The 22586-nt window shown below is 37.1% G+C and overlaps 2 protein-coding genes across 3 annotated transcripts; one reads left to right on the forward strand and one right to left on the reverse strand.

Moving 5' to 3' along the window:
- Positions 1 to 757: 757 nt before the first annotated feature.
- LOC127446166 (cyclic nucleotide-gated channel cone photoreceptor subunit alpha-like) lies at positions 758 to 6409 on the forward strand. 2 transcript variants are annotated; one of them, XM_051706871.1, is made up of 8 exons: positions 758 to 1680; positions 1851 to 1967; positions 2250 to 2426; positions 2867 to 2926; positions 3871 to 4026; positions 4208 to 4309; positions 4394 to 4500; positions 4731 to 6409. In XM_051706871.1, the coding sequence occupies exons 1-8, from the start codon at positions 1580 to 1582 to the stop codon at positions 6119 to 6121; spliced, it is 2211 nt and encodes a 736-aa protein (XP_051562831.1). In that variant the 5' UTR covers positions 758 to 1579; the 3' UTR covers positions 6122 to 6409. The 2 variants fall into 2 exon arrangements, with proteins under 2 accessions (XP_051562831.1, XP_051562830.1); XM_051706870.1 differs by lacking the exons at positions 2867 to 2926; positions 3871 to 4026.
- On the reverse strand, positions 6256 to 21089 carry LOC127446165 (ubiquitin-protein ligase E3A). Its single transcript, XM_051706869.1, has 11 exons — positions 19942 to 21089; positions 18946 to 19028; positions 17253 to 17566; positions 14585 to 15831; positions 13445 to 13589; positions 13120 to 13325; positions 11289 to 11453; positions 11034 to 11189; positions 10870 to 10943; positions 10156 to 10299; positions 6256 to 8884 (listed from the first exon to the last, which is right to left on the reverse strand). Coding segments are annotated over exons 2-11 (2574 nt in total). The 5' UTR covers positions 18948 to 19028; positions 19942 to 21089; the 3' UTR covers positions 6256 to 8763.
- Between the last annotated feature and the right edge of the window lie 1497 nt (positions 21090 to 22586).

Raw genomic sequence — 22586 nt, forward strand, 5'->3', positions numbered from 1 at the left:
AGTGATATAAATTCAATTAGTCATTTATAGAATACTGTCATAAACTGAAGGAGCTGTCTGGTTCAGCCAAAGCCAGTTTGCTTTTGTTGAAACTTATAAGCCATTAGACTAATCACTTTCAGAAAAATACCATCAGGCTACCACAGTACTGCCGCTCCTTATATGCATATTATGCAGTCTGCGTAGGGCACCAACTCCCTAGGGGGGCATCATCATACCCTAGGGGGGCACCAGAAACTCCACCGGCTGCCCTTACACGCATGTTATACGTTATTCAAAGACACTGTAGCATTCGCGGAACACAGTCAATCGCCTCACGCTCGCACTTTCTCATCGCACCTTCGCACCGTGCACCACGTTACCAGGGTAATGCCATGGTACTGAATGATTGGTCATGTTCATATTTCATGTTATTGTCATGGTACTCCAAGGAGCTTTAAAAAATACCATTGGTTTTACTATGAGACATGTCAAAAACATGGGGTTATCACAGACCATATCTGAAAATAAATAAACAAGTATATTACCATGGTGCTTTTTGTGAGAAACATAACAGAATAGGCTATTATTTGTGATAAACGAAAAATTTTAAACATTATGTACAGTATATATATATATATATATATATATATATATATATATATATATATATATATATATATATACATATATCACACACACACACACACGAAAATGGTTAAATACTCAAAAACAAATATAGGTAAGTATTTATATTTACTACTCATTCAAAAAAAAAAAAGAAGAAAACAAAAGTGACCTTTTTTTATCCTTCTGCCCGTCCCTGCTAAGGTCTGTGCACGTCAGTGATCAGACACAACGAAACTACCGGCAATGATTTCATTAATGGGAGCCTACTAAAAATAGCCGTATTGGTGCAATTCCAGCATTATAGACATGACATTTGCAGTGAAAATGTGAAATTTACCTTCATATATAAAGTACTCATTGTCGTTATATCAAACTATTTTTATTTACAATCACTGACCCCTGCAGATAGAGTTCAGTCACCAGAAAAGTTTCAGTCTAGACAAGTTTTTTTTCCTGTGTAGATTGGGAAATGAGCATTACAGATGTTACAAAAATAGACATGAGTTTTTGGGAAATCTCACACTTTGTAAAAACTCTGTGAATTGAAATGCAAAATCCAGAGATAATAATAACCACAGAATGTAGAAGGTTCAGCACTCCTGAGAACATGTAAAATTGAGTTTTAAATGTATTGTCATTCTCAAAAAAGGCATTACAGATGAGGAAACCATCCAAAACCCTTTGAAACCTGCAGACTTCAGCCTCTGAGACATTGTTAAGATATACATCTAGGCTGAATTGAAATAAGATTTAAATCGCCATTTTTTCAAAGTATGGTTGACGTCCATGGAATTGCCCATTGCCTTTTCTGTAATAGGGCAAAGTTTTATGTTTGTGAGCACAATTATTCAAATACATGCTTAACATGTTTCATAAATCCTTTATATATATTTTTTTTTTTAATGATTTTGACATTTGTTGACATGCTATATCAAGCACTGGATGCCTAGAGTAGGCAAAGAGAAGGAGAATGGCAAAGATTTGTACAGAACAGTCCTACCCACCCCAGCACAGGCTCTCAGTCCGAGCCTCTGATGATGAACTGGACAACAATGAAAATGGCGCAACCAGGTTAGAAATAATACGTTTAAAAGTCAAACAACACCTTAACACTGAGAAAAAGACTCACCTATTCCACATAAAAATCTCAAACAAGGTGACATGTTCATGGCAAAACATTTTCAATAATTACAACTAAAATTGATAATTTGGTGCCAAATATTTTCCTGAATATTCCCCAGAGCACACTCTATTTGTGAGGACAATTCCTCTGACATGCAGGGGATTGTTTCTACTGGAACTAGCCAGTTTCAGGAATCCAGGAGAAGTTCTTTCACAGGTGCTGGCACGATGGCAAGGTAACACTCAATCTAACACTTCGATATTGTTCACCATGTAGACCCTGACCAGCACAACAGTGTTAACTAACCTAAGTTAAATGCACACTCAGCAGTTCTGGACACATGGTCTAACTTAATACATCTGACAAACAAGCTTTATGGAGAGGGGTGAACCACTAACCATGGGAACTATACAAATACAAATATGTTAAGTGTGCGTTTGGCATGGGTGTATCAGAAAACTACATACTGTATGAGCAGCTTGGAAGTGTTTTTGTTTGACATCTATCAATCTCCCAGGCTAACCCACTTCCTGGTAATGCTGCAGAACTGGGCATCTCACAGGCTTCACAGAGAGGTTGAGCGTCCCGACTCCTTCTTGGAGCGATTCCGTGGACCAGACCTCAAAGACTTATCTAGCCAAGGAAGTAATGCCCATTCCTCTATAGGTCTTCCTGACAGGCCTCATAAGAGGAAGTAAGTCAAGAAAAAGTGAGATTGCATGTTCAGTTTCTCTGTACAGACAGAGAAATGTCAGAAAAGTCCTTGAAAATGAAACAACAGGGAATCGTGCAGCCTCTGTGCAGAAAAATGGATGTATCTAGTGCAGAGGATTCATAAAACAAATCAGAGGAGTGGATTCCTTTTTTTTTTTTTTTATTTGCGGAAGGTTGGGTTGGTCCAGAGATTAAAATCTGAAAACAGTATGTAGATTTCTACTTAGCGTCCTCCTTTAGGTAAAACAATATAGCAGTAACTTAGAATAGAGACTAATAGAATAGAAACAGATGTTCACTAGATACAGTAGATAAACTAAACAGCAGTAGTAATGGTCAATAGATGTAGATGTAGATGTAGATTCTGCAGAATTTAATCCACAATAATAACATAAAACTTAATGCCTTTTGCTCCTTAAGAAAAGCCAATCACTGGCCTCTGGCAGTTTACAATACGAACAATTGCAACAACACAGATGAGTAAGTACACTCCAGTAACAGTTCACCTAGATGTAAACCCTTAATTAGGAAACTATATAAATGACAAAAGTAACCCAAAATTGTCCAACTAACCAGTAATATAATTATCTTTAAAGAGATGTTTTGAATCTTAAAGAATGAATTAAAAGAAATGTTCCAGATATTGATTTCCACATAAAAAAAAAAAAAAAAACATTTGACTGATCCATCCTTTATATATAAAAAAAAAAAAAAAAATTGCTGTTACAGTAAGGCATTTACAATGGAAGTGAATGGGGCCAGTCCATAAACACTAAAATACAGTTTCAAAAGTATAGCCACAAAACATAAACTTTATACATTTTAGTGTGATAAAATCGCTTACTAGCCTTACCTATGTAAAGTTATATCTTATATTACATATTTGTCATCATGACAATGAAACCTTGTGATCCCGTCATTGGATATAAATTTACACAGATAAGGCTAGTAAATGATTTTATCACACTAAAATCATGTTAACATATAATGTTTATGTATTTTGGCTATATTTTTGAAACTATGTGTATTTTAGCATACATGGACTGGCCCCATTCACTTTCATTGTGCCTTACTGTAACTGCTTTTTTTTTTTTTTTTTTTTTTTTTTTAAACGAGGGGTGAGGCGAAATTATTTTTTGTGGCAGGCAGTATTATGGCACAAATGCTCTTGATTGAGCTTAATTTGTATTGAGTCCTCCTGGTAATATATCTAGAAATTCCAAATGAATAACTACAGATGGTAGTCTGACATGTTTTGATGAAATTAGTACATTACCGAAACATTGTTTAGTGAATATTGGTAGTGTTAATGCTGCCATCTGCAGGTTAACATGAGCCTGCATGATGAGTTCATTAGTTGAAGTTATCCGGCAGCACCCCGTAGAAACCTGACTAATTTAAACAAGCAAAAATGTTACCTTTAGCAAAAAGGAAGACAAACAAGAGGAAATAAAGAAAGATGAGAAAAGAGAGAAGGATGAAAAGGATGAGAAAAAAGATGGTGACAAGAAAGAGAAAAAAGATGAGAAAAAGGATGAAAAGGATGCTAAGAAAGACGATAAAAAGAAAGAGGAGCCCCCGTGAGTATGCTACAAATGACATTTAAGTAGCAATAGTAGTTTTAGTAGTAGGCTATTAGTCAGAGCACAACATTGATTATTTCATAGTAATTTGTCTTTCCTAATAAGACTTGTATTTTGTAATTTAGTATGTGTTTTTCTTTGAAAGAGGTCTGAAGATAAACTAGTATTTGTGTTGTAGGAAAGAAATTTGGATCATGGACCCATCCACAGACAAATATTATAGATGGCTCTCAGTCATAGCAGCACCGGTTTTTTACAACCTGATGATGCTGGTGACAAGGTCTGTTCATATCTCTAATGAAATCGACAACTTTAGATGTGTGGATAGATGTGTTATGTGCATCATTGTCCATATTTGTTGCAGGGCCTGTTTCAATGAGCTTCAGAACTCATATACAACGCTTTGGATGATCCTGGACTTTACCTCAGATGCAATCTACTATACAGACACATTTGTCAGATCAAGAACAGGTATGGTCACTTTTATAAAAAGAGTCATTCACAATGCAATTGAACAACTTGTGTTATTTTGATATTTGCATAGTACAGTGGTTCACAAAGCTGGAGCTAATGAGCTGAGGAGTTGAATCTTGCACTTTAAAAAAGACTTAAAATTTGGAGTGCTGGGGTACTCTAGGACAGGGATGGAGAAGTTTTATTGTCCTGTAACATTTTCTTTTTCCTCATTCTGTCGATTTCAGGTTTCTTGGAGCAGGGCCTTCTTGTTAAAGATGCCAAGAAGTTGATGGATCATTACAAGAAAATCCCCCAGTTCAAATATGACATGCTTTCCATGATTCCAACAGATTTATTGATGCTCAAAGTTGGATACAACAATCCTGAACTTCGTTTAAACCGTCTCTTCAAAATGGCTCGTTTGTTTGAGTTCTTTGACCGCACCGAAACCAGAACAAACTATCCGAACATTTTCCGTATCAGCAACCTCGTACTTTACATCCTGATTATTATTCACTGGAACGCTTGCATATTTTTTGCCATTTCCAAAACTATAGGCTTCGGGACTGACACGTGGGTCTATCCAAACATCAGCCACCCTGAATATGGCCGTTTGGCCAGAAAATATATCTACTGTCTGTACTGGTCCACTCTCACCCTCACCACCATTGGAGAAACTCCACCACCAGTTAGAGACTTTGAATATTTGTTTGTCGTTGCTGACTTCCTCATTGGTGTGTTGATTTTTGCTACCATCGTTGGTAACGTTGGTGCCATGATCTCCAACATGAATGCTTCTCGAGCTGAATTCCAGGCAAAGATTGATTCCATCAAGCAGTACATGCAGTTCCGTAAGGTCAGCAAAGATTTGGAGGCTAGGGTCATCAAATGGTTCGACTACCTTTGGACGGAGAAGAAAACATGTGATGAGAAGGAAGTCTTAAAGAACCTCCCAGACAAACTCAAAGCTGAGATTGCCATCAACGTCCATTTAGACACACTGAAGAAGGTGCGAATCTTCCAGGATTGTGAAGCTGGACTGCTTATTGAGTTGGTGTTGAAGCTTCAGCCTCAGGTGTTCAGTCCTGGAGATTACATATGTAAGAAGGGTGACATAGGCCGAGAAATGTACATCATCAAAGAAGGAAAGCTTGCTGTGGTGGCTGATGATGGTATCACACAGTTTGTGGTGCTCAGTGATGGTGCTTACTTTGGAGAAATCAGTATCCTTGGAATAAAAGGCAGTAAGGCTGGAAACAGAAGAACGGCAAACATTCGTAGTGTTGGCTACTCTGACCTTTTTGCCCTGTCTAAAGATGACCTCATGGAAGCACTTACTGAGTACCCTGATGCCAAAAAAGCCCTGGAGGAGAAAGGAAAGGCCATCTTAAGGAAGGACAACCTTCTTGATGAGGCTGTGGCAGCCGCAGGCACGGATCCCAAAGATCTGGAGGATAAGATTCACCGCCTGGAGGGCAACATTGATGTTATGACTTCCAAATTTGCCAAACTCATGGCAGAGTACATGTCATACCAGAGCAAGATCAAACAGAGGATCGCTAAAATGGAGAACAAAGTGAAAACACTACGAGTGGAGGATCTGTCTGAAGTGGTCGAGGACAAAAAGACAAAATAATCAAGTCGACATATATGAAAACAGCACAGACTTTGGGGTTAATGGGGTTTTCCTATGTACATATTTCTTAATATATGACAATACTTTTAAAATGTTTATACTTATTTATACATTTTAAATATATGACATTGTAATAATTGCCCCATATATGACATATTTATTCAATACATGCAGTATGGAACAGCTCAAATGACATTCATTAACATAAAATGCAGGATCTTATTTATCTGTCCCAGGACAGTCACTGTTGCATGACTGTCAAAAATCTTTTTTTTTATGACAAAGGCACACACTATATCAAGGGTACATTTGCAGTTTAGGCAATGGCGTAACAGTCGTTGATTTATCAAAACTGTGATATCAAATTTAATTGATTCACAATTAATCTGTACTTTTACAATGTTCTGATTCTGTTCATTAAGCAATCACATTATTCCAATTGTATTGCTAATGGTGTTGCTCTCAGAAATGCAAGAAAAACATGGACTGTTCAAAATCATCCCCAACTCAACACAAAAACAAATTGTTTTTAGTATGCTAAGAGCATTCATATTTTCATGCGTTCTTTAATAAACATTTGAACAACTACTGTATGTCTTTTAAAATAGTAGCAAATTAATTTTAAATGAAAATGTAAAGAAGATATACAGATGATTGAAATAGAAGTGTGTTTTAAGTGAACATATAATGGATTCCTGAGACATTCTGCACTGATCTGCTCTTAATGTTATATGACATTTCTTGCAAAGCCAGGTTACTTTCTAAGTTAGGTTACCTGGCTTTGCAAGAAATGTCATATAACATTAAGAGCAGATCAGTGCAGAATATCTCAGGAATCCATCAACTGTAGATCTATGTTACTGAACTTAAAGCAGCCTCATAAAATTCATCCTTCTACAGGAAGAAGTGAAGAGCTTGAATATGTCTTAAGACTAACTACTGATTCATTTTCATAAACAAAAGGTCAGTCTGATGCCAAACACCAGATCACTCCTAAAAAAGCACTAGATTGAATCATAAAAAAAGATCAGAATATCAGATTTCAGGAAAGAGCTTTGTTTCTATGGACTGTAGGTGGAAGGTACAATGTAAGGGAGAAAACTTTCCATTTGGACATTTAGAAAAGTATTGGATGGTGGATCTGCTGCTCATTATAGCATATCTGAAACCCATGATTTTTAACCTTTTCTGTCTTTCATACCATTTTGGATGCATTACAACATACATAGAAAATAGTCATTTCTGGTTTCAATTCCACCGCAGAAGAACTGAAAGCTGCATCACATCATCTCTGCATCACATTTTCACACTTGGTTGTTTGTTTTTCAGTTTTGAATTTATTTAAGAATAACTTGAAACAATCAAATGTTTTCATTCTCAATATCAAGTTCAGTTTCCCACTTTTATGTTAGCGCCATCAGCAGTGGAACAAACCACAGTCACATATCATATGCAAGAGGGAAAAAGAAAAACAAACAAAAAATGTAGAGGGCATTGCTAATGTGGGTTTCCAGCTATGCCTTGATAAACCGGAGCAGCGATTCTCAGCATAAATGTCTGGCACAACAAGATAGTGGTACAATTTTGTGCCAAATTCCCCTCATTTTCATCCAACAGTATAGCAATTTGGGCCAGACACTGTGCAGAGCAAAAATAAAGCAACTAAAATATAAACACAGCTTCTTCATGAGGCAATGTCATTTAGCTTTCATTGACTAAAAGCCTGCCATCTTGAATTAAAACAGAACACAAAACGAAACACTTCGTGGAAGTTAGGCTTTGCAAGAGTCTTATGAAAGGGTTCAATTTCTCTTTTGTAACACTACTCAATTTTTATCAAGAGTGCACAGTGAGAGTAGACTGATAGCTAAAAGATCAAATAGAGAGAAAAAAAAAAAGAAAAGAAAAAGAGAGCCGAGCTCTGAAGCAAAATGCAGAACACTGGCCAAAAAGGAGCAGCATAACTTGCCAAGAGGCATTACAAACAATGCAGTTCCTCAATAAATACAGATTCCTGAAAAATCTAATCGAGACTGGAGCTGCCCTGTACCTTTGAAAGCATTGCTGCAAGTGCATATGGACTAGGGAAGACCTATTAAACGTGATGGAAAAAATGGCAACGGGCAGATGACAATAAACAAAAACAAAAAAGCTAATAGACATTCTGAATTTTGAGTTAAGTGCACTTTCACAGTTCAACCATAATATGACAATAAGCTTCCACCTCCTCTATTTGATCTTTTTGTTTTATTAAGTTTAGATGGTGATCAGTCCTGCAGGTGTTGAAAATGTCTAACCGTCCCTCCTTTTTATGAACTGATACCAAAGAGTGAGTCGATTTCCTGGCAGACATGACAGAAGAGATTTTATCCCTTCAAATAAATAATGCTATATCTCAGTGCATACAAAAAGGGAACCTTAACACTTACATAAGATGGAGCGAGCCAAGAGTTCAGTGTGGTTTTATCTACTATTTAGGCACAGGCACACGGTCACCAGAACTTTCCCATTTTAACCTATTTCAAGTTGCCTTACATTTAAACTTGATATTTACTTTTTAGTTGTCGATGTTGCTGATTTCTCCTTTGATGGACAAATGAAACCTCTGAGGGTGAGTGAGTTCTTTTGCGGATCCTGATGCCTCAGAGCATGCCGAAGCCTTTGGCGTATGTGATGGCTTTAAGAAGTCTCTCTTTTAGTTTCTCGTTGGTGGAGTATTCAGGGAGGAGCAGCACATTGAAGCAAGTATGAGAGGTGGGTAACCTGATCATATGAAGAAAGGAGGTAGAGAAAAATGTTTACCATGCATCCGACATTTACTCAGATGAGTGTGGTAAAACTGTAACTATGCTTGAATGATGCCACTGTAAGTAACGAGTCGTAGCTCAGCTTGTAAAAAACAAAACAAATGTGATTACAGAAATATAATTAAAATGGAAGTCTACAGGGCAACTGTTGGTTGAATGGTTGCCCCATAGACCTCCATTTTAAGTGCATCATTAACAACATATTTTAGTTTGCTTTTACATGTTTTGTCTGATCGTGTATATATGTTTGTAGCTTTTCTGGTTGCTATTGTTTTGAGGAAAACAATTTTCTTTCTCAACCTTTCACTAGAAGTTTGATTTTCCTTTATTTAATCACAGTGAAAGGTTGAAAAGTAGAGTTATTCCATGTCAAATTAATCAAATTTCAGAAACTTCAGACATTTTTGATTTTGTTGATACTTTTTCTGAAGAAAGTTAAACATAAATGATGATGAAAGCCAAAATATTACATACCGTGGATCTTTATTTATTGAGTAATCCATTATTTTGTAGAGGGGGCTCAAATTCTTACTACAAGTGTATTTTTGGACTAAAGAAAATAGTGATTTTGACATGACTGTTTTTATGTCAATAATTAAAGGGACATTTCTAGTTTTAACATATTTGTACTTAAGACCTTTGTTTTGTTGAACAAGAAAAACTAGTTTCATACCACGTGACCCAAATTCGATTTTCGACCATTGAAAATGGGTAAAATTTAACAATTCATGGATGTAACCACATTGAGACACATATCTCTGAGACTGAACCATATAAGGCCTTGAAGAAGAAACAAAAAGGAACATTTGTTCCTAACCAGAATTTAAAACAATATTAAGACACCTTTAATACTTCAGGAGTTACAGGCACTCCAACTTTGGGAGAAAAAAAAAGAAACAATTCCCCATTTTTGGACTCACACCTTTGGCATATAATGGAAAAAGGGGTGGTGAAGTTGACTGATTTTAGTAGTAACCTACCTATTTCACTGTAAAAATAAAATGATGATGTTGCCACCTTTCTAATGTTATATTTTTACCTGTAGTTTTGAGCCAGGGACCACTGGTTGAGTTGACAGAATGACCCATTTGTTTTTTCCCACCAAAACAAGAGCGACTGACAATGCAGTGCTACAGACAAGAGTTTTAATAATGTACGGGGCAAAAAAACAACACCATCTCTGACCTACAGTGTAGAGAGGCAGCGCTTGCCTCTATAAGAGTTTACCTGTCTGAGTCAGGGCCATTTTTGGCGATAATCATCTTGAGTTTGCCTAAGCCTCCAACTGGAGCTCTATCTGTGCCAGTGGTGAACTGAAGAAACAGCCTCTTCTGCTCCTGCCCAAAAGAGTGCACCGTCTCCCAGAAATCCCTGATAATAGTAAAGAATAACACCTTTTTTCATGATCTGCATCAAAAAACGCTATCAATACGGTCATATCTCTTCCCCCACTTAGATAAGTAATAGTTATAACAACCAGTGTTTGACTGATATGTGTTTTTCAATGTCCAATGCAACATCTAGAGAGCAGGTTTCCTGATGGATGATATAATTAAGATATTTACATAATACAATTCAATGATAGAAAATGAGATGTTTGCAAAAAGAATTAAATTTATACTTCTCTTACACAATATTAACTTCATGAAACACATCTGAAATTAAAGTATTTATTTTCCATTGACAAGGCTGTTGGTACATATAAAGAACTAACACTTCTATTATGGGCCAAGCGAGCACAGCTTTTGGCTGATAGTCTCAAAATCGCCAAATATCGTCCAATTAATTGGCCTGGCCAATATTTAGGTATATCATAAGAGGTTAGTAACAGCTAAACACAGAAAGTCACTATATAAAGTTAATATAAAGTTACAGTATAATAAATAACATTCCATGAATCCTTAAAATGATGCAAAAACTGTATATTAAGAATCCACATACCTAATAATGCGGGAGTCTTTGCTGTATCCACCATCATATTCTGTACTCTCTTCAAGCGCTTGAAAGTCTAGATTCTGTATGAGAAAAACAAAGTCACAGATTAACATGTATGAATGTACCACTTATGTAAGAACAGCCTGGAGGTTCATCTGTAGTCTACTCACCCTGCTGCCACATATAAGCAGCTCAATTTCCTCTGGTCGAAATAGATACTTCAAAGGAGACTCGTTAGTAACCATGTGGAATCCTCTTCTGAAGGCCTTGAACTGTTTCTCCACACTTTTGTTCAGCATGTACTCTGCATAGAGTGCAACAAATTCCTGCAGAGACCCACCGGATGTTAAACGTACATTGGCACATATGAAAAGGTTTGTAAATGTCAAAGTAATTCTGATTGTTTCTTTGAAAACTGGACTGACCTTTCTGTTTTCATTGGTAATTGGGATTTTGTCACCACCTTCCTTTAAATCATACATTAGTGGGTTTCCAAACAGGTCTGTCTGTGAGATCTGAAAGGTAATCATCATATCGTCTTCTACGTTACCCTCATACTCCAATAGATCCTTCAAACTCTGATAAAGAACCTGCAGAAACAGATGTCATATCATTTAGCACTATTATGAGTAGCTCAGGTCTAGTGTAGTAGCAAGTAGCTCACTAAATTGCTAATGAACCTTCCTTTATCCCTCCCGGACATTCACTGCTCTAAATCTGCCAGTGTGATGTACCAATGAGGACAGACAGCTACTTCTCAGTAGGCCTCCAATATGAATGAGGACAGGAGAAACACATTTAGGGGCCGTTCACACTGAATGCGAACTTGTGCTAAGAAAAGATTGACACAGCGCCACGAATAGAGCAGAACACATGTGTCTCAAGACGTGTTTGCAACAGTTGAAATTCTTTGAAAACTTGATAAGGCGTCTAAAAATGCAGTGCTCCTGCTCGAGACACTGACAAAACAGCGTGACGCAAGGGTCAAATATGTACTTGTAAAAAAGCTGAAAAGTTACTTTTTATCAAAACAGACTTACTGTCAACAATTTCCAAGTAGTGTATATGTTTAAAAACAAGCCTACCTTTCAAACAAGCCATAAATCCTTGATCTTTATCGTAAGACCATGTTTGCAAAGACATGCCATCTATAAGTCCTTTAATTAATGCTATCATTACTGTCATCCCCCTACTCCAGGTAAATAATAGTGGTTTTCTGATATGTGTTTTTCAATGGCTGATGTGATATCTAGTGAGCAGTGTGTCTGATGGATGATATAATTATGATATTTAAAGCTGAAGTTTGTAACTTGTTCTGTGTTAAAATTAGAGCTGTCAAAATTAATGCATGCAAATAATTTCAAACTTTTAACACGTTGATTTTTCTGAATAACGATTAGCTGTTAGTAAAGCATAAACCAGCATAAACACTGGTTGGAAGGGCAAAACATTTGTGATGCGTCCATCTGGAGTCATTACACTGACGGACACACCACATACACACACATCAGTGATTCAGTATCAATGATACAGTGATGGGCAAAGGAGCTTTGTTACATATTCTTTCCCAAGAAGAAAATAAATGCATTTTGATAATAAAAGAAGTAAATTAAGTCAAATTTCAGCACTTTCAAAATCTGCGATTAATCGTGAGTAACTACGAAACATTATGCGATTAATCCCAATTAAAAATTTAAATCAACTGACAGCACTACTTAAAATACTTTCTCCTATCCCAGCTTAATATCCAGAGACAAATACTAGTAAGCCATTCATGGGTTATTTTTTTTCGAAAAATGTAAACACGGTGTTTCTGTTGACCAATGATAATTGCTTTTGCATTGTCAGTTGTGCTATGAAAATTGTTTGTTTTGAGTGACCCATTTGGATCCGCCTCAACAATGTTATTCAACTAATGGTGTGAACTTGGGGCGGGATAATCTCGTTTGACCAACAGCAGACGAGGGGCATATTTAGAGAGCTGTTTTAAAAACAAAGCTTATTTTTGCAATTCCGTTTGGTGGCGCTAGTGTCGCAGAAATTACATACTTCAGCTTTAATAGTAAAATAATGATAGCAAATGAGACATACAAAAAATTGACTGCTTACATGTGTGTAAAAAAAACTAAAATATTAGGGTACACCTCTACAATTCCATTATCTTCTAACCTGTCTCTCTTTGCATTTAGATTTTTTGTTGTCTAACACAAAAGTTCTAAAAAGGAATATAAAGACATTAAACCAGGTATCTATTACCGGATGAGAGTCTGCAAGGTCTCGAAATGTTCCTTTCTTTCCCATTAGTTTTCTGTAAACCACCATAGGGAAGTGCACGTCAAGAATGCAATTATTGTAGATAGCTAGGCCCAAGACAATGCCTATCAAGGTGAACTGGCCTTCATTTTCAAATGATGAAGGATTGAACCAGAAAAGTTTTGTGCTTTCATCATAGGTAAACATGCCTGTGGATAAAAATGGAAAGAGAAAGCGTAAGATAGAGCTGATAATGGCCATCTCACAATCACTGAATCAAGATGGGTTAGACTGCATACCTTAAATAAGAATCATTTATGATAATTACCTATATCTGGGTTAAAGATCTCCTCTACAACAAGTTGAAAGAACTCTTTGGATACTCCTCCTTCGTCTACTCCTTGCTCACCCTCAAACTCCACATACAGCTGTTTCTTCAAGTCTGCTGGGTTTTCCATGGCAATCATCTCCAGCTAAAACCAATTAGACAGACATGGTCATGGAATACATTCATTTTACATCCACCAACAAACTTTTTACAAGTTTTCCATTTTTGTCCTCTTTAGTCATTAAAAATTTTAAATAATAAACAACACGCAATACAGATTAGGTTTTTATCATTCTTTTCAACTAATAGTTCACCCATAAATGAAAATTCTTTCATTATTTACTCACTATTCAAAACTGTTTGACTTACTTTCTTCCGTGGAAAACAAAAGGATCCTTTTTAAAACATCTTTGCTCTTCTGAAGTGCTACAATCATCGTGTGCGATGAACAGAAAAACATTCGTGTGCAATGAACAGGAAAACATTTAAAACTGAAGTGTGCAACTTTTTCTGTTAAAATACTTTCTCTTATTCCAGCTTAATTTGCAGAGACAACTAAAAGTAAGCCATTTGTAGGTTAATTTTCTCTAAAACGGTAAACACTGTGTCTCTGTGGAGCTATAACAATTCCTCTGTTTGTTCTGAAAGTCCCCCGTTCAAACCTACAACAACATTGACTCAACCAATGCCATGAGTTGGGGGCAGGACTATCTGTTTGTTTGATCAAAGGCAAGAGTATTCAGAAAGATATTTGAAAACAGTTTATTTTTGCAATTCCGTTTGGTGGTGTAGTAATTACACACTTCAGCTCTAAGTCTTTATTCACTCTCAAATCAAATCAAATACTTAATAAAGAGCTAAAATCTAATATGGGGGCTACGCCGCTAATTTTAAACCTCATTGGTTTTCACTGCACCTAGTGGCCAAGCACCATGACATCATGTCACACATTTGGTCTCGGGATGCAATGAGAGCCAAAGAGGTTTAATGTTATTAATATCTAATTCAACTTTTCCATAGAAGAAAATCGTACGAGCTGAGCGACATTAGGGTGAGTAACAAAATGACACATTTTTGGGTGAACCATTCCTTTAAGCAACTAAATACAATGTTCATTGTTCCAAGCCCTTCTGGACCTACCCTAACAAGAGCATCATCTATGACGTGGTCTCTGCGCACTTTGAGTCGCAGATAGGGGTTCAGCTGTTGTCCCTGCACCAAACTGTAGAGGGCAGTAATCCTGCGCTCGCTGTACATACGGATCCGGTTATCATAGTACAGGCCTAGATTCTTTGTCACAGCGTTAAGTATGAACGGGCAGGTCATAAAGGAGAACTTGCTCTCAGTCTCCACTTTAAAGAAGGTGTAATCTTTGTCCATTTCCAGCACCTCATTAAGTGGCTCATTGATGAAGTCCTCAAAGGGGATAAGGGGTTTTCGGCAGTCCGAAGTACGAATGCCCAGTTCTGTCTCCAGCGGGTCCACACGTGGGCCTTTCTTATTGCGTCGTTCCTCTCCCAGCAGCTCCTGCAGGGTCAGCTCGCTGGATTCTGGGATTGGTACATCATCCTCCTCCTCATTGTGATCCGTGTCCAGGTCACCGCCCAGCACGTTTGCATAGTACACAATTTTCAAGCACTTGGTTGCTGCCACCACGCCATCATCCTCATTGACCAGGTTATCACTGCTAAACTCGTTGCTGATAACCGTGTAGGTTATAAGCTGCTGAAAGGTCTCGACAAGACGACGGATCTGGTCCGTGCCGTACTGCGACCACAACCGCGCAAGCTTGGCCAGAGCCGGAAGAGGTAGCTTGCTCATGGCCTTGCAGAACTGAGGCAGGGCAATCTCCAGGTATTCTGGACTGTGGAGGTTACTGTTCTCCATGACAATGATGAAGACATTCAGGTAATTAGGGTCAGCGGCGTACACGTTGTGATAGGTAAGGTCACACTCTACGTTGGGCGACAGATAGACTAACGCGTTGAGGAATGCAGCTTCAATCTTCTCGTTTGATAACAGTCTGTCATACACTCTTCTAACTGCCTCAATGTCTACAGAAACTTCTACAGGGCCAAACTTTTGGACATTGTTTTCACCATGGGACGGCCCATCTCCACTTGATGCCGAGGCCTCAGGTTCCACCTCCATGGCAGTGGATGAACCAGAGGCCGTCTCTTTCTCATCTTCGTCCTTGTCCTCGTCCTTGGCCTGAAGTGACTTCAGCTCCTCCTTGGTGTGCCGTTTTGCTTTGCGGAAACTTTGGACAAGGCTCTCCGCGCTTGAGAAAACCCTACCGATGACACGGATTAGAGGAGAAAAGTCTCCAGTCTCACTACAGAGGCTCAGGATTTCATACACCTTCTCCTCTGTCAAAGAATTCAGATCTGTATGGTAGAGAAAATATAAACATATGGTAAATTTCTGGGTAACATATAAAATAATCTCAATATATTTGTTGGTGATACAAAATTAAGCAATATCGTAAACATCGCAATGATTTTAAAGCGCTTTTAATTTTGCCAGTATGTTTCCTAAAGAGCATGTCATTAGACTCATTTCAAAATCCTTCAGGGCTGCACAACTAAACATACCAACACAATTATCATGACATGGTCATATTTGATTATTAATCCACAAAATGCTGCGATTTAACCAAATAATTACACTACCGGTCAAAAGTTTAGGGTCACTTACTCATTCATTATTATTATTATTTTTCACATTTAAGAATAGTAATAGTCATCAAAACTATGGAAGAACAGAAATGGAACTATTGGAATTGTGTTGTTTTTTTAAAAAAATCCAAAATAAAAACTATGTAATATTTTAGCATATTCAAAGTAGCCACCCTTTGCATAGAATTTTCCGAAATGTACTCTTGACATTTTCTCAACCAGCTTCTTGAGGTATCACCCTGGGATGCTTTTTACACAGTTTTGAAGGAGTTCCCATCAATACTGGGCACTTATTAGCTGCTTTTCTTAATTATTCGGTCCAAGTAGCTATTGCATGGCTTCAGAATAGAATAGAGCACACCAGCTGTATGTAGGGATGTATGGAAAACGGTGAAAAAAATCAAGGAATCCAGTCATTAAAACAGAATGAATTATAAAACGTGGAATGTCAAGGAATTTTACATGTTTGGAATAAAATAATTGTATTAATGCACAATTAATCAAATAAAAATAGTGATATGTCCTTGTGTGAGTATTGAACCAAAAAGGCTGAGATTAAATTAAATAAATACAGTCTGCGTGTGCTGAGCGCTTCGAAGTGACTGTGTGAAGTTGTCTGTTTATACACTGAAAACAAACCGTGTTATGAGCATCACGTGTGCCCTGTGTGTAGTAACATAAGAGCAAAAAACTAACTTACCTTGAAGTACGCAGCACATGCAGACTATATATTTATATTATTCAATCACAACCTTCAGCGGTTTAATAAGCACATTAGGCCATATAGCAAACTGCTTATACAAAGGTATGGGCTACCTAAATGATAATTTAGTGGTGGTATTTTGTCCTTTTTTAAGCTTGGCAGTAAAAATCATCATCCACTGTCATTATGCGGGAAACAGAAGCAGACATTCTGCCAAAGATCTCCCTTTGTGTTTTAAAGAAGAAATAATATTAAACAGGTTTGGAGCAACATGTGGGTGAACGAATGATGACAACACTTGAATTTTTAGGTGAACTAATACTGTAAGCTCAATTCTAATAAGAAATTGAATAATCAGAAAGATAATCAGATGTAAAATTTAAGAAGAGCACCCACTTTACTATAATTCTCTAATGTCAATGCTCACCTCTAAAGTCCTCCCTTGTAGGTTGCAGGTCCTTATGGTTCATCTTCCCGTTACTGCATGCAGAGAAATTGTGAGCTCCTTTGGCACTATTCTCCGGGTAGGCTGAACTGGCTCCTTTCTTAGAGGGATGAGGATCACAGAGTTTGGCATTATTCTTATATAACTCCAGTGCCTTGATAGCCGCTGCATTGTTATCCATGCGCTGGAAACCCGGAGAAGACCCACAAGCCTCATTCGTGCAGGCCTCATTTCCACAGCCTTCTGTTAACTGGTGGTAGTAGCGCTCAATTAAATGCTTTGCAGCCGCTCGCTTCCTGTATCAGACATTCAAACAGGACAGCAGGGGGATTAGTATGGTTCAATCTCGAAAACAAGTTCACAACAGAGCAAATAGCACTCTACTAATCAAACCCAAAAAGAAAAAGTAAAAAGACAGCCAAATCAGTACCATCCATTTCAATAAGCAGACATACATTAAAACAAGACTACTGCATGTACACACAACAAACTTTCTCTCAAAATGATTCCAAAGACTTTATTTATTAAGCTGACTATGTTAACAACATATGATCAAGAATTGTAACTGAACAAGTGCTACAACATGTGCATATTGCTTAATACAAGCAATTTATTATTAGAAACTATTATTAGCATATTAGAAAAGTCTTATAAAAAACTGGATGACGGGAATATCCCTTGTGTAATTCTCACAAAACCTGCAAAGAAAATGTCCTGGTCATATTTTACTCCAAAAATCAAAAGAAACAAACAATAAATATTTTGCATATAGAAAATAAAGCCAATTTATATGGCCATTGAGATATTTTACATTGTGACATTTTCATGACAGTTACACACATTTGACCCATTTACCACAATGCGGAAAAAGATTATCACTGTGATATTCTCATAACCGCAATGTGAAAACAAAAAACAAAAATATTAAAATTGTAAAGTTTTTATATGGTACTGCCTTTTATTTTTCTTTACTTTAATGAGACAAAAATTATTGTACAACATAATATTTTTTCCTTGTAAAACAGTAAAAGAAATGACTGTCACAGTAATGCGAATCATCATTGAAAACAACCAGACACGATACATTAATGAAAAAAATAAAATAATAAATCTTAATGGTCCTACATGTAGGCTTCATTTTCTTTATGCAATTGAAAATGTTGTCCTCTTGTATTAATTTTGGGTTAAATATGACATTTTCTTGACAGGTTTTGTGAGAATCGCCCCCTAAAACATGCTCTAAAAATGCAGTTACCCATGCAAAACTCTGTTCGCAAGGAACAAAAATTAATCATGCAGTATTCAATCACTATGTATCATAATAAAGAACATTCAGTCCATATTCACTCCTTCATTTAATCATTGTTTTGCTTTATTATAATCTTGACTCTAACATGCCACTCTAACATGAAGGACTGCTTCAAAAGCTCTTAGGATAATGAAGAAATTGGCTACAAATAATGCAAAGTGTAAAGCAGATAATCAGGTGTGGATATACATAGCTGTGTGTACATAGTGTGGATAATTTAGAAACTGGCTATACATGTTGAAAAAAAAAAAAAAAACCCCACCAAACACATTACCAATTAATACTCAAGTAATCTGTGTATGTAAATAGAAGAGTACTGAAAAAAATATTACTTTGAAAAACAGGTATGTAGACAAAGACACTTACATTAGAATTGCTTAAGGTTTCCAATATCACACTCTTCTACAGCTCTGAACTCAAGGAGACCAAAACGTGGTCAGGTAGCAATCCTGCAGATGAACAGAGAAAACTATTAATGTCAGCAACATACATCAATATATTAACAGCTGTAGAGAGTAAAGACATCATCTACAGTTGACGGCTTAACAAACGCTCAAGACGATTTAGAAACACTACTGTTGGTAAACACGAACACAACGTGCTTCACGGCTAAAGTGGGACAGAATGTCAGCATGAACTGTTTCCCAAAAACTAATGAGCTACCTACCTAGACAGCATTTTGGGCATCATATGCGCGTTTAGAATGTTATTAGGCTAAATGCAGTATAGGTAGTCAGCTCTCTCGGTTTCGAGACACAATCCATGTGTCAGCATAAGAGTGGATAAACCTAAACAAAGCCCAGAACTAAACACACTGTGTGGTTTCTCAATGGAAACATCGTGTATGCAGGAGGAGAGGCCGCAGAGGGGCAGGCGGGGGTATGACAGTGCACAAACAACTTCAGCCCCTCACATACACCCACAATCTCTTATATATATATATATATATATATATAACTTAAAACATACTAGAACAGACGGAACAGCCATGAACAAAGTGTGTAGATCATGAACAGTGCGTTGAAGGAAGACTGAGAGCAGAACTAGTAATCTTGCAGCAACTGTCATGGGGAAAAATAGCAGGAAAGAGATGACCTACTAGTTGCCTAGTTGGAGCTAACCACGGTCTGACATTTCAAAGGCACGGACGGATTTTATTTAACGAGTCTCGTTGCATAATCGATCGCGATTGAAGTACTGGAGGAACTTACGCGATTGGCATCGGACTGAGTTCGCTTGTTTACCAGAATCTCTTCCGTCCCTGTCCGGAGCACGTTAGCGGCGCGGCTAACTGGCCTATTAGAGATTCGATCGGGCGCGATTTGGACGGGAGAAGCGTGATTTAATGTTGTGACAGCTTACTTGTGCGGGTGTTTTGATGCGGGCGTATAAATCTGGCCTCTCAACATCACAATCGCTCCGAGTTCGGCGTGTATTCAACTCCAGCCCCTACACAAAATATTCGCGGCCATCTTGATCGACTTGAGGCAAACACGGAGAGCTATCCCACAATGCACTGCTGGGGAGAAGAGGACGACCATCAGTATAAAAATACGGCACAGCAATGCTCTTGCTGCCAGTTTGATATTAAATGCCTAATTTTAGTGAGACTGTATATCATATATCAAATATAAGAGAATAAAGTAAAATGAAAGACAAATATTTACATCATAGCAACTGGATACATTTCTGCTGTGCAGTTTCATTGTGCAATATAATCTAATGAGCAATATGTAAATTCAGCTGTTATATACATACTCAGCCCTCTGCACATTACATTCCAATCTATCCATTTATCTATCTGTCTGTCTGTCTGTCTATTTATCTATACTATATACAGTGGTGAATTTGTAAAACAGTTTCAAAGGGGATGATGTCAAACTTTTATTTATTTATTTATTTATTTTTTGTGGGGGTGTAATTGATAAATAAGGTTGTCTGAGGAGTTAAAAATAAGAAATCTTTATAAAAAAGCTAGTTTAAATTAAAACACTTGTGTCAAGTTCTTAGAAATGTAATCTTTGTTTTCAATCTGGTCTCATACATTTTTGAAAAAACCTTTACAGCACTTTCCACAAAAAAATTAAAATAAAATGTAAATTTTAAAAATGTTGTGTGGTCTAACCATAGAGTAAAAGGTAATGTAATATTTTCATTGCACCTTGAAGAGAGGATAAACAACTTAATCTTTAATAATAAAAAGATAATAATAATTTTGAAACACATTTTTCTAGGTTAAAATATATATATATATATATTATACATATGATGAATTTCTTAGTCAAAAATATCATACATTTTCTCAGGGTTACACCACATGACCAGAACAAAATGTGCCTTTTCATAAAAAAATAAAAAAAATACATTTTTCAAAAACTTAACTTAGCATCACGCCATTGACCCTTAAACATGGCCATAATATACACTTGTTACCCTCCGTTATTGTATTTTATGATTCATTTTGTGAATAAATCTATGTTCATGAAAGAAACAGACACACACGCATTTGTTTCTGAACTAAAAGGGAAGTTTGGGCTGTTTGTATGAAGGATGCTTAAACAGTGGTGCAAAAAGTTGTATGAGCGAAACCCTGAAAATTGTTTGAATTAAAAACATGTTCATGTTGTAACTGTACATTTGTCATAGCAATATCTGTTCTCTTCTTTTTAAAGAAAGACAAATTATTTCCTCTAACTGTTCTCTTTGCCATTTCTGCAAGTCTGCGAAAACTTGCATTACCTTCAGTGGCATAAGTTTCTTGTGTCTCGGTTACGTACGTAACCTCGGTTCCCTGAGACGAAGGAAACGAGACATTGCATAGTAACGCATATGGGGAAGGCCTTCTCACGCGACCTAGTTGAAACCTCTCTACAATAATGGCAGTATTCTAATATTGGCTATGATGTTTGAGCTCCGCCTATCAAAACAGGTGCACAAACACCATTTCCTCAGAATTTCTGACTGAGAACAAGGAGCACATGGCTTGTGCCTCAAAAACTCTAGTCTTGTAGTGCGGCTAGCGTTCGCAATGTCTTGTTCCATTCATCTCAGGGAACCGAGGTTACGTACGTAACCGAAACGTTCCCTTATGACTCAGTACACTCGACAGTGTGTAGTAGTACTACACGACATAACTTCCCAGAGAGGAAACATGGTGCTGCAGTCTTGTGGGACGGCGACTGTAAGGCTGGCACCGGGATGTCTACACCCAAAAGGCGCCATTTCCGGTAAAAGTCAAAGAACTCTGCGAGAATCAACGTCATAGAACTCTCTCACAAAAGCTGAAATCTACACCTGAATATCACCACGTGTGATAAATTGCAAATCGCCTTTGCATTGTTTTACAAAGCTGAAATCTTCACCTGAATATCACCACAGTGTGATAAATTGCAAATCACCTTGCTGCCCTCTATTCTCTCTCTCCCTTCTCCCCTTCAACAGCTCTGGACCAACACAAAGACACAAGATTTATATGTAAAATATAACAAATACCATGAAAACAAAGAATGCAACTGTATGTGTTTGATATCATTTAAGAGGTCTCTGTGCGACTGGTATAGTGGTCTCTTTCCCATTTTGATAAAACTAATGGTAACAAAGTTATAAGCTCTTTGCCAAATACTGCATAATTCTGGAGGTCTATCCCCCTCCTTAACCTACAATTTAAATGATCTCCTGTACGTTAACAAGGTTAAACCCCAGGAAGTCAAGAATCCATTCACCCCCAAATTCTCATTGTTCAAAGGATAATACCATCTGGTACACAATGTTTATTCTGTCTGGGTATTTAAGGAAAGTTGGCAAGAAGCTCGGGGAATCTGTAGACAGATCTCCCGCACAATCTCTGTGTGTAGTTTTCATTGCCAGGTAAATATTCTTAAATTCCTTGATCTCTAAATTGTTGATATTGTATGCGATTGGCTAATGATTTTATTCTTTGAACTGGATTTTGAATTATTGTTTTGTTACCTGGTTAATAAATTGTTATGTTTGATTATTCTATTTAA

Source organism: Myxocyprinus asiaticus, chromosome 9, assembly GCF_019703515.2.
Source record: "Myxocyprinus asiaticus isolate MX2 ecotype Aquarium Trade chromosome 9, UBuf_Myxa_2, whole genome shotgun sequence".
NCBI lineage: Eukaryota > Metazoa > Chordata > Actinopteri > Cypriniformes > Catostomidae > Myxocyprinus > Myxocyprinus asiaticus.